Raw genomic sequence first — 12,216 nt, 5'->3', positions numbered from 1 at the left:
ACATAGTGGAGAGTTCCGACTAAACGCAATCCACCTGGAGTAGGAACTGGCAATGCCACTCCAGTATCTTTGCCAAGAACGCCCCATGATCAGAAACAAAAGGCTAAAAGATGTGACGCTGGAAGATGGGACCCTCAGGTCAGAAGGCGTCCAACATGCTACTGAAGAAGAGTGGAGGACAAGTACAAGTAGCTCCAGAGCTAATGAAGTGGTTGGGCCAAAGCCGAAAGGACGCTCAGCTGTGGACATGCCTGGAAGTGAAAGGAAAATCCAATGCTGCAAAGAAAAATACTGCATAGGAACCTGGAATGTAAGATCTATGAACGTTGGGAAGCTGGAGGTGGTCAAACAGGAGATGGCAAGAATAAACATCGACATCCTGGGCATCAGTGAACTAAAATGGACAGGAATGGGTGAATTCAGCTCAGATGATTATATCTACTATTGTGGGCAAGAATCCCGTAGAAGGAATGGAGTAGCCTTCATAGTCAACAAAAGAGTGGGAAAAGCTGTAATGGGATACAATCTCAAAAATGATAGAATGATGTCAATACGAATCCAAGGCAGACCTTTCAACATCACAATAATCCAAGTTTATGCACCAACCACCACTGCTGAGGAGACTGAAATTGAACAGTTTTATGAAGATTTACAACACCTTCTAGAACTGACACCAAAGAAAGATGTTCTTCTCATTCTAGGGGACTGGAATGCTAAAGTAGGGAGCCAAGAGATAAAGGGTATAACAGGGAAGTTTGGCCTTGGAGTTCAGAACGAAGCAGGACAAAGGCTAATAGAGTTTTGTCAAGAGAATAAGCTGGTCATCACAAACACTCTTTTCCAACAACACAAGAGGCGACTCTATACATGGAAATCACCAGATGGGCAATACCGAAATCAGATTGATTATATTCTCTGCAGCCAAAGATGGAGAAGCTCTATACAGTCAGCAAAAACAAGACCTGGAGCTGATTGTGGCTCTGATCATCAGCTTCTCATAGCAAAATTCAAGCTTAGACTGAAGAGAGTAGGAAAAACCACTGGGCCAGTCAGGTATAATCTAAACCAAATCCTATGAGTACACAGTGGAAGTAAAGAACAGATTTAAGGAACTAGATTTGGTGGACAGAGTGCCTGAAGAACTTTGGATAGAGGCTCGTAACATTGTCCAGGAGGCAGCAGCAAAAACCATCCCAAAGAAAAGGAAATGCAAGAAAGCAAAGTGGCTGTCCAACGAGGCCTTAGAAATAGCAGAGAGGAGAAGGGAAGCAAAATGCAAGGGAGATAGGGAAAGTTACAGAAACTTGAATGCAGACTTCCAAAGAATAGCAAGGAGAGACAAGAGGGCCTTCTTAAATGAACAATGCAAAGAAATAGAGGAAGATAACAGAAAAGGAAAGACCAGAGATTTGTTCAGGAAAATTGGACATATTAGAGGAACATTTTGCGCAAAGATGAACATGATAAAAGACAAAAATGGGAAGGACCTAACAGAAGCAGAAGACGTCAAGAAGAGGTGGCAAGAATACACAGAGGAATTATATCAGAAAGATTTGGATATCCCGGACAACCCAGACAATGTAGTTGCTGACCTTGAGCCAGACATCCTGGAGAGCGAAGTCAAGTGGGCCTTAGAAAGCCTGGCTAACAACAAGGCCAGTGGAGGTGATGGCATTCCTGATGAACTATTTAAAATCTTAAAAGATGACGCTGATAAGGTGCTACATTCAATATGCCAGCAAGTTTGGAAAACTCAACAGTGGCCAGAGGATTGGAAAAGATCAGTCTACATCCCAATCCCAAAGAAGGACAGTGCCAAAGAATGCTCCAACTACCGTACAGTTGCACTTATTTCACACGCTAGCAAGGTTATGCTCAAAATCCTCCAAGGTAGGCTTCAACAGTAATTGAACTGAGATCTCCCAGAAATGCAAGCTGGATTTCGAAGGGGCAGAGGAACCAAATTGTTAACATGCGCTGGATTATGGAGAAAGCCAGAGAGTTCCATAAAAAACATCTACTTCTGCTTCATTGACTATGCAAAAGCCTTTGACTGTGTGGACCACAACAAACTATGGCAAGTTCTTAAAGAAATGGGAGTGCCTGACCACCTTATCTATCTACTGAGAAACCTATATGTGGGACAGGAAGCAACAGTTAGAACTGGATATGGAACAACTGATTGGTTCAAAATTGGGAAAGGAGTACGACAAGGCTGTATATTGTCTCCCAGCTTATTCAATTTATATGCAGAATACATCATGCGGAAGGCTGGACTGGAGGAATCCCAAGCCGGAATTAAGATTGCCGGAAGAAATATCAACAACCTCCGATATGCAGATGACACCACTCTGATGGCAGAAAGTGAGGAGGAATTAAAGAACCTTGTAATGAGGGTGAAAGAAGAGAGTGCAAAAAATGGTCTGAAACTCAACATCAAAAAAACTAAGATCATGGCCACTGGTCCCATCACCTCCTGGGAAATAGAAGGAGAAGATATGGAGGCAGTGACAGATTTTATTTTCCTGGGCTCCATGATCACTGCAGATGGAGACAGCAGCCACGAAATTAAAAGACGCCTGCTTCTTGGGAGGAAAGCGATGACAAATCTTGACAGCATGTTAAAAAGCAGAGACATCACCTTGCCAACAAAAGTCCGAATAGTCAAAGCTATGGTTTTTCCTGTCGTGATGTATAGAAGTGAGAGCTGGACCATAAAGAAAGCAGACCGCCGACGAATTGATGCCTTTGAATTGTGGTGCTGGAGGAGGCTCTTGAGAATCCCCTGGACTGCAAGGAGAACAAACCTATCAATTCTAAAGGAAATCAACCCTGAGTGCTCACTGGAAGGACAGATCCTGAAGCTGAGGCTCCAGTACTTTGGCCATCTCATGAGAAGAAAAGACTCCCTGGAAAAGACCCTGATGTTGGGAAAGTGTGATGGCAAGAGGAGAAGGGGACGACCAAGGATGAGATGGCTGGACAGTGTCTGCGAAGCAACCAGCATGAATTTGACACAACTCCGGGAGGCAGTAGAAGATAGGAGGGCCTGGCGTGCTCTGGTCCATGGGGTCACGAAGAGTCGGACACGACTAAACGACTAAACGAAACCCACTGTGCCATCCTTCAAGAGCTGGAATGCCAGTGTCACTTTCCCGAGAATAAGAGCATGACTATACCATGAAAGAAACGCTTGTTCATTCGCTGTCAAGTTCACACAGGGAGAATTCAGATTTCTTGGGGGTCGGTTTGTGTTAGCCAGCCACTCATGGAGAATGGAGGAAGTTGGTTAAACAGCCCTGTTGGCAGCTTGTCAAGGCAGCTCTCTTAGAGATGAAGTTAACAGGACAGTGCAGGCACCCCATTCTTTAAAAGAAAAAGAAAAATGGCATGAGTTGCAAACATCCAGCCACCCCGGGCTCACTCTTTGGTGTTCCACCACCCACTGTTGTCTAAACACTTTTTCAATGGTTTCTGCCTCCTCTTCTGTCTTTCTGATATGGGAGACGGATGGTAAACCCTGGAGAGTATCCTTAGGGTTGCTCTCATCCTCACACAGTGTCCACAGGCTGCCAAAGCCTAAATGTATTCCAAATCACAATGAACCACAACATGCACAGCAAACTGCAATTAAACCTTTCACGATATGAAAAACATTTCCAGGTTAAAAGAAGTGTACACACATGGGCAGCAGCCAGATTGGTGACTCGGGCTGGTTATCGGGATCACATAACTCCCCTGTTACAGCAGCTCCACTGGCTGCTGATCAGTTACTACTGGGTTCAATTTAAAGTTCTGGTTTTAACCAGTATAAAGCCCTAATTGGCTGGGGTCCCAGCTATCTCAAAGCCCATGTCTCCCATGGTGAGCCTCCTTGGGAGTTAAGATCATCAGGGGAGGCTTTTCTCCTCATCCCACCACCTTTACAGGTCTGTTTGGGTGTTGCTTCTCCGGGACTTTGGAACTCCCTCCCACTGGAGGCCAAGCTGGTCTCCTCTTGGCTATCCTCCCATCTTTGAAGACCAAAACTCTTCTCTCAATAACCAGCTACCTGTGGGTGATTTTTATATTGATTGTTATGAATTTCTGGTTTGACTGGATTGTTAGGACTACGAGTGTTTTCCATTTTTGTCTTTTCCATTTCTCAGAGCAATTTTTTTTGAAAATAATATTTCCCTTAATATTGCCTGTTAATCATGTAAGGTGCCAGAGTTATAATTATTGTCTTTTAATGAAGTTAAACTGAAGGGACGTGGTGGCACTGCGGGTTAAACTGCAGAAGCCTCTGTACTGTAAGGTCTGTAGATCTTCAGCTGAAAGATTGAATCCAGGTGACGGAGTGAGCTCCCGTCGCTTGTTCCAGCTCCCGCCAACCTAGCGGTTCAAAAGCATGCAAATGCGAATAGATTAATAGGGACCACCTCGATGGGAAGGTAACAGCATTCCGTGTCTAAGTCTCACTGGCCATGTGACCACGGAAGATTGTCTTCGGACAAATGCTGGCTCTTTGGCTTGTAAACGGGGATGAGCACCGCCCCCTAGAGTCGGACACGACTGGACAAAACTTGTCAGGGGGAATCTTAAACTTTAATGAAGTTAACCACATTTTTTTGAACTTTGAGTATTGTCTTTTATTGTTGTAAGCTGCCTTGGGTCCTTTTCAAAGAGAAAGGTGGGGTAAAATATTTTCAACCAACCAACCTCCCACCCAACTGATTCATGATTCATTTCTCCCCTTTAGCAGAAATAAAAGTGGTCTTGGATTCCCTCTGCTCCAACAAGGCACCAGGGAGGAACAACATCCCTGCTGAAATGCTGTCATCAGCTTTTGGGATGAGACGTGTGCTGGAGACAACAGGTGTGCTTCTCAAATGCTGCTAAAAAGTGTGTCTATTTCAGCCGGGCACACTCAAGCTTGTCATGGTGGATACTGAACGGATCATAGTTCACACGTCTATATCACGTTTTCAACCCACAATGACAAGAAGGTTCAGTGAGTCCAAAATGCAGCAGTCAGACTGCTGGCTTGAGCTGCTCACAGGGACCACAATAACCCCACATTGATCCTTTTAAATATTTGATTATTTACCACTGAGAGCGTTAAATATTTTCTTTTAATGATGTAAACCACCCTTGGGTCCTTTCTAAGGAGAAAATATTTCAAAGAAAGAAAGAAATATAGCAGAAATGGATTAGCCAGTTCTAACTTATTGATGGAAGTATGTAGTAAAAATATATATAAAAGCAGGAATCCAGACTACGCTTTGATTTCTCAGCAATGTTGTTATGTGCTCTAAGTAACAGGTGTCTCTTTCGCTTATTTGGTCAACTTTTATCCATGTAAGGAACCATGACTTTGTCTGTTGTTTCCTTGGGATCTTCTCAAATCTTACTCCCATGGCGAGCATGTGATACGGAGGGAATTTCTCCCGTCCCTGATATCTTCAACATTTCATATGTGCTCCACTGTCCTCCTACATTCCATGCATTTCAATGGCCTCCCCCCCTGTATGAGGGTTTTGATATTGCCAGGTCAGAACTTCCTTTCCTTTTCTCCTGCACCTCTGCTGCTCCTAATGTTCCTTTACTTGGTGGGTCCTTCCTTTCCTCTGATGGAAATTATTATTATTATTATTATTATTATTATTATTATTATTATTATTATTATTATTATTATTATTATTATTATTATTATTATTATTATTATTATTATTATTATTATTATTATTATTATTATTATTTATTTAATTTATATCCCGCCTATCTAGTCGTGGTGGACTACTCTAGGCGGCCAACAACAGAGATAAAATACAATAACAATTCCGCTTCCCCCACTGGAACTTCCACCCAGAACTATCTCTATCCTCCTGGTTTTCTCTGTGACCATTCTCATCTCTCTATCTTTCCATTCATGGGATTCTACCTCCTCTTCTTAGGAAAGGATGGCAATCCAGTCAGGATAGGTATAGCATTACTTTCTCCCTCATATATACAACCAAGGTGTTTGAAACTCATCTGGGTAGTTCTTAAGAAGTCTTTAATTGTCGCAATGATTCCAGGCAATTCCAAACCTTGTTAATTCTGTACAAGTTCACTTATTTACATCATCTCTAGAGTCCATATTTAAATATACTAAATCCAAAAACTTATGTAAGGCAGTCTTACAGGCGTGAGCAAAAAACTGTTGGTACAGATCTTCAAATCCAAACATCAGTTATGCAAAAACTGCAGGCTTACTTAAAACACATCCTTTCACCTTGTAAAAAGATGCAAGAATTTAAATTTAGATAATAGGGAAAATGTAAGATGTGTTTGAATCTAAAATACAAACACATTAAAACACTGGAGCTCATAATCTAGAAAGACAGAGAATACATCTTTGGAACACTTCAGACTTCCTAAGAATACAATGATAAAAAAGAAAAAAGCTTATCATTTTTAATGAAAGACAAGCAAAACTATTTAAACTTTAAAAATAAATATAAAGAAAATAAAAAAGTACTATTTGGCTGTGTGTTGTTAACACACAGAAAATTTTGTTGTCACCCAGCCATATGAAAATTCCATTGTTGACTGACACTGCTACATACTTATCTTTCCGCTTTTCTATGGACTTTCACCCGGCAATACTTCCATCATAAGTAGTACTCCATTAAAACAAACATCTATGGTTCTCCTTTCATTTCTAAAAACAGTTTTTGTGAGGTGTCCCCCAATATTTATATTCCTTTGTTCTGCATCAGTCAGAAAAACCAAATCTTCCCAAGGCTTGGGTTTTTCAGTCTCTGCGAAGCTCAGATGTTAAGGATCAAAGGATTTGGTCACTTCCGACCCAGTGCAGTCCAGGGCCTGAAGAGACCAGAGCTTGAAAAACCAAAATTTCCATTCCTTCCAGCAATCCCTGCCTTTACAAAGCAGAATACTGTACTCTCAATACATTAGCATAGAAACACCTCATTGCTCATAATTAATACAGAATGTACTTATTTTGTTCACAAAATAAAGAGAATACAAATTCATTGGTACGTCTTTAAATCTAAATTACTATTATTATGAGGGTAAAGCCTTCTAAAAGGACAGCTTCTCTCTCTTCACTACTTGCTTTTCTTTCATCAGTTAGCGTTAGAACATCCATCCTTTTCTCTTTTTACACTAATTTTATCAAAGCTTTCATGGCACAATATATGCTTATTCTCACTTTCTTTGCACAAGGTTCCACGCTGTGGGCTAAACCGCAGAAGCCTGTGCTTGCAGGGTCAGAAGACCAAGCAGTCGAAAGATCGAATACACACGACGGAGTGAGCGCCCGTCGCTTGTCCCAGCTCCCGCCAACCTAGCGGTTCGAAAGCATGCAAATGCAAGTAGATAAATAGGGACCACCTCGGTGGGAAGGTAACAGCGTTCTGTGTCTAAGTCGCACTGGCCATGTGACCACGGGAGATTGTCTTCGGACAAAACGCTGGCTCTATGGCTTGGAAATGGGGATGAGCACCGCCCCCTAGAGTCGAACACGACTGGACAAAAAATTGTCAAGGGGAACCTTTACCTTTACTGTTAATTAACGACAGAAGTAAAATGCTTCACAAGTGGTACTTCAAAATGCACTCCATTCTCCCTCTTTTCTCTGTCTTGCATTAGATCAGCATTTTGCTCCTTAGTCTTTCCAGTGGAAACCAGCCCCCCACCCAATAAATACTGAATGATCACCTTATGCCTTGTTAACTTATCAGGAGCTTTGAATCCACATTCCATTCATTTCTAGTTCGTCCCCAGTGTGAATTCTTTCATGTTTTTCCCGAAGGGCTGCTCCTGAGCAGGGGGGTGGGGGAGAGAGAAAGGCTGGATTGCCTTTCTCCCCCACCCTGTAGCTTTTCCCAAAGGGCTGATCCAGAGCATTCCTGGCCTGGCAGCAGCAGCGTAGCCCTGGCCTGGCAGCAGCGGTGGAATTAAGGTGCTACTTTTGCCTTTTTAAAATATTTTTTCTTTTGCAGTGTGGGACTGGGCTGGTGGATTTGTTTTTTGCAGCCCCAGTGGCTTGCAGTGTTCGGTGATTTTAATTTTTTTGTATTTTTTTATTCGGCCGGAACGGGTAAACAGGGTTTCAATGTATTCCTATGGGAAATTGACCTATGAACGTTTCAACTTACGAACGCTGTTCTGGAACGGATTAAGTTCGTAAGTCAAGGGTTCACTGTATGTGGTCCTTCTCCAGTGTCAGTTATTTGATGTAACCTTAGGACACCACTGTGAATAAAGCTCTTTCAACATTCCATGCATTTATTTGGTTTCTCCCAAGTGTGAGTCCTTTCATGTGACCTAAGGTGACTAATTCGACTAAAGTTCTTTCCACATTCCATGCATTTATGTGGCTTCTCCCCAGTATGATTCCTTAAATGTCTCCTAAAGCTACTAATTTGACTAAAGCTCTTTCCACATTCCATACATTTATGTGGCTTCTCTCAAGTGTGAGTCCTTTGATGTAACCTAAGTTGACTACTCTGACTAAAGCTCTTTCCACATTCGATACATTTATGTGGTTTGTCCCCAGTATGAGTCCTTTCATGTCTCCTAAGTTGACTAATTTGACTAAAGCTCTTTCCACATTCCATGCATTTATGTGGCCTCTCCCCAGTGTGAGTCCTTTCATGTAACCTAAGATGATCACTCCGAATAAAACTCTTTCCACATTCCTTGCATTTATGTGGCCTCTCCCCAGTGTGAGTCCTTTCATGTGACCTAAGGCGTCCTATCGAACTGAAGCTCTTTCCACAATTCATGCATTTATGTGGCTTCTCCCCAGTGTGAGTCCTTTCATGTGACCTAAGGCTACTAATCCAACCAAAGCTCTTTCCACATTCCATGCATTTATGTGGTTTCTCCCCAGTGTGAGTCCTTTCATGTGTCCTAAGGTGACTACTCTGACTAAAGGTCTTTCCACATTCCATGCATTTATGTGGCTTCTCCCCAGTGTGAGTCTTTTCATGTGTCCTAAGGAGACTAATTCGACTAAAGCTCTTTCCACATTCCATGCATTTATGTGGCTTCTCCCCGGTGTGATTTCTTTGATGTAACCCAAGGGCACCACTCTGAGTAAAGGTCTTTCCACATTCCATGCATTTATGTGGTTTCTCCCCAGTATGACTCCTTTCATGTGTCCTAAGGTTACTAATTTGACTAAAGCCCTTTCCACATTCCATGCATTTATTTGGTTTGTCCCCAGTGTGAGTCCTTTGATGTGACCTAAGGGCAACACACTGAATAAAACTCTTTCCACATTCCATGCATTTATGTGGTTTCTCCCCAGTGTGAGTCCTTTCATGTATCCTAAGGTGACTAAGTCCATTAAAGGTCTTTCCACATTCCATGCATTTATGTGGTTTCTCTCCAGTGTGAGTCCTTTCATGTGTTCTAAGGCTACTAAGTCGACTAAATCTCTTTCCACATTGTATGCATTTATATGGTTTCTCCCCAGTGTGAGTCCTTTGATGTAACCGAAGGATTCCACTGCTACTAAAGCTCTTTCCACATTCCATGCATTCATGTGGTTTCTCCCCAGTGTGAGTCCTTTGATGTAACCTAAGTTTACTACGCTCACTGAAGCTCTTTCCACATTCCATGCATTTATATGGTTTCTCCCCAGTGTGAGTCCTTTGATGTGACCTAAGGGCACCACTCAGAGCAAAGGTCTTTCCACATTCCATGCATTTATGTGGTTTCTCCCCAGTATGAGTCCTTTGATGTGACCTAAGGGCACTACTCTGATTAAAACTCTTTCCACATTCCATGCATTTATGTGGTTTCTCCCCAGTGTGAGTCCTTTCATGTATCCTAAGGTGACTAATTCGACTAAAGCTCTTTCCACATTCCATGCATTTATGTGGTTTCTCCCCAGTGTGAGTCCTTTCATGTGTCCTAAGGTGACTACTCTGACTAAAGCTCTTTCCACATTCCAGGCATTTATAAGGTTTCTCCCCAGTGTGAGTTCTATGGTGTATATGGAGGCTTTTGGTGTGACTGAAGCTCTTTCCACATTCCATACATGGATACAGTTTTGCCCCTGCATGTGTTCTTTGCTGTCTACTGAGATGACATGCAATTACGCTGTTTCTCCCCTTCGTCAGTCCTTTCATGTGAAGTCCGTGCTGTCCACTCCGATTTTCATTTCTCTGTTTTTTTGCTTGATTATGAGTTCCTGCCCAGGTTATCCCAGATATTGCTGGGCAATTCTTCTCTTCTTCATCATCTGGTAGATTAGAAAAAGAAGAGAAACAACAACTTCCAAAATCTGCAGAAATAAGGAATGATGTCTTTGCGCTCCGCCTGAGTTACAGAGGGGAAAGGAAAGACAGGCAAAAAGGTGAGGTAAGAGAATCAAGGAGGGGATTAGGCTGGACTAGAGGTTGTTCCTTTGGGCTTGAGGTTGGAAAGGATCTTCACTGAGGGACATTTTGGTGGGAGGAGTAATGGAGGGAGGATCATTTCCATTTCCACATCAAATTCAAAGTAGATTAACTTTTTTTCCTTCTCAAATTCTCCCCAATGATTGTACTTAAATTTCCCGAAAACTAGAAAGAAATTTCTCGAACTTTCATTCATCTTTCAGCATGACAACGACACAAAGCATACATGCAAATAAACAAAGGAATGGTTGTTGTGGGTTTTTCAGGCTTCTTGGCCGTGTTCTGAAGGTGGTTCTTCCTAACTAATCAACCATCTCCTGATTAGGACAATAGCCTATCTCACCAACTAGCCTTTTCACAGCCATAAATACTCCACTCTCAAGCCTACCCAGAGCACAGTTTGCTGTCCTCTGAAGATGCCGGCAACAGAGACTGGAGAAACGTTAGGAAGAACCACCTTTAGAACACGGCCAAGAAGCCCGAAAAACCCACAACAACCATTAGATCCCGGCCATGAAAGCCTTCACAAATACATCAAACAAAGGAATGGCTTCACCAGAAGAAGAGTAACAGTTTGGAATGGCCCAGCCAGAGTCCAGACCTAAATCCGATTCAATATCTGAAGAGGGCTGCGCACAAAAGACGCCCTTGCAATCTGACAGATTTGGAGCGTTTTTGCAAAGAGTGGGCAAATATTGCCAAGTCAAGATGTGCCATACTGATAGACTCATACCCAAAAAGGCTGAGTGCTGTAATAAAATCAAAAGGTGCTTTGACAAAGTGTTAGTTTAAGGGTGTGCACACAGATGCAGACATATTATTTCAGTATTTTATTTTTTATTTCCCTCCATCTAAAAGATTTCAATTTGTTGTTCAATTGAATTGCACAATTCATAGGTCTCATTAAAGGTGGAAAAAGTTCCAGAACTGTCTTGCTTTTGCTTTCACTGAGACTTCATAACACTGGATGGATGGATTGATTTTGTGTGTGTGTGTGTGTGTGTGTGTGTGTGTGTCTGTGTGTCTGTGTGTCTGTGTCTGTGTGTGTGTGTGTGTGTGTGAGAGAGAGAGAGAGAGAGAGCAGAGCATTCCCATATTTTCCTCGTAATATTTTATGTATACTTTTCACTGCTTTATCACAGGGGTGCACAATGTTTCTGCTCTAACCAGTGCTTACCAAGTAGAATTTAAGGCAATACATTATACATATGAAAATATAATTAAATCAGTTCTCATATTAAAGCCGAAGATGACCAAACAATAAAATAATTATTGTGACGCAATAGTAAAGTACAGCATATTCCCCAAAAGACCGCATTATTATGAAATCGTCATATCATCAGCTTTCTAAATCATCACACCATCATCAGGCTACTATCTATGAACAGCCTGCTGAGTAAGTTCTCAGGACCAAACCCTCATTCCCACTTAGAGCTGCCTCCCAGAATCTTCTAGTGCAATTTGAGAACCATCAGCTCTTCTTGTGGTCAATGGATATTGTCATCCCGACTCCACTTTGGCAAACGAAAGGTCGTGAGATGGGAACATAGCATATCTGGAGGTCTAGAGGTTGCTCAGTCCAGCATTAAGTAGCTTGTGGAGAGTTCAGATACCATTCCAACACTGAAACATTATTCTTGCCCTTTTTTGTTGCTAGAAATTATTGTGCTGGTAAACAGAGATAAGCTGAGGAGAGAAGGGGACTTACCGAGAGAGGATAACATTCTCCAGTTCTCCTCTATGACTTCCTGGTGGAGTGCCCTCTGGTCAGGATCCTGCAATGTCCACTCCTCCTGGGTGAAATAGACGGCCACAT

At 42.2% G+C, this 12,216-nt stretch overlaps 1 protein-coding gene across 1 annotated transcript in view; it reads right to left on the bottom strand.

The window, feature by feature from the left end:
* Window positions 1–5,910: 5,910 nt before the first annotated feature.
* Window positions 5,911–12,216, bottom strand: part of LOC140703858 (uncharacterized) — a 97,658-nt gene continuing 91,352 nt past the window's right edge. The window contains 1 exon segment of the mRNA XM_078387988.1: window positions 5,911–10,002. Within this exon segment, the coding sequence (XP_078244114.1) occupies window positions 8,262–10,002 (1,741 nt within the window). The 3' untranslated portion in view covers window positions 5,911–8,261.

Source organism: Pogona vitticeps, chromosome 2 (genome assembly GCF_051106095.1).
Source record: "Pogona vitticeps strain Pit_001003342236 chromosome 2, PviZW2.1, whole genome shotgun sequence".
In the NCBI taxonomy this organism is placed as follows: Eukaryota; Metazoa; Chordata; class Lepidosauria; order Squamata; family Agamidae; genus Pogona; species Pogona vitticeps.
Note: the sequence above shows the minus strand (reverse complement) of the source record. Positions and strands in the feature narration are given on the sequence as shown.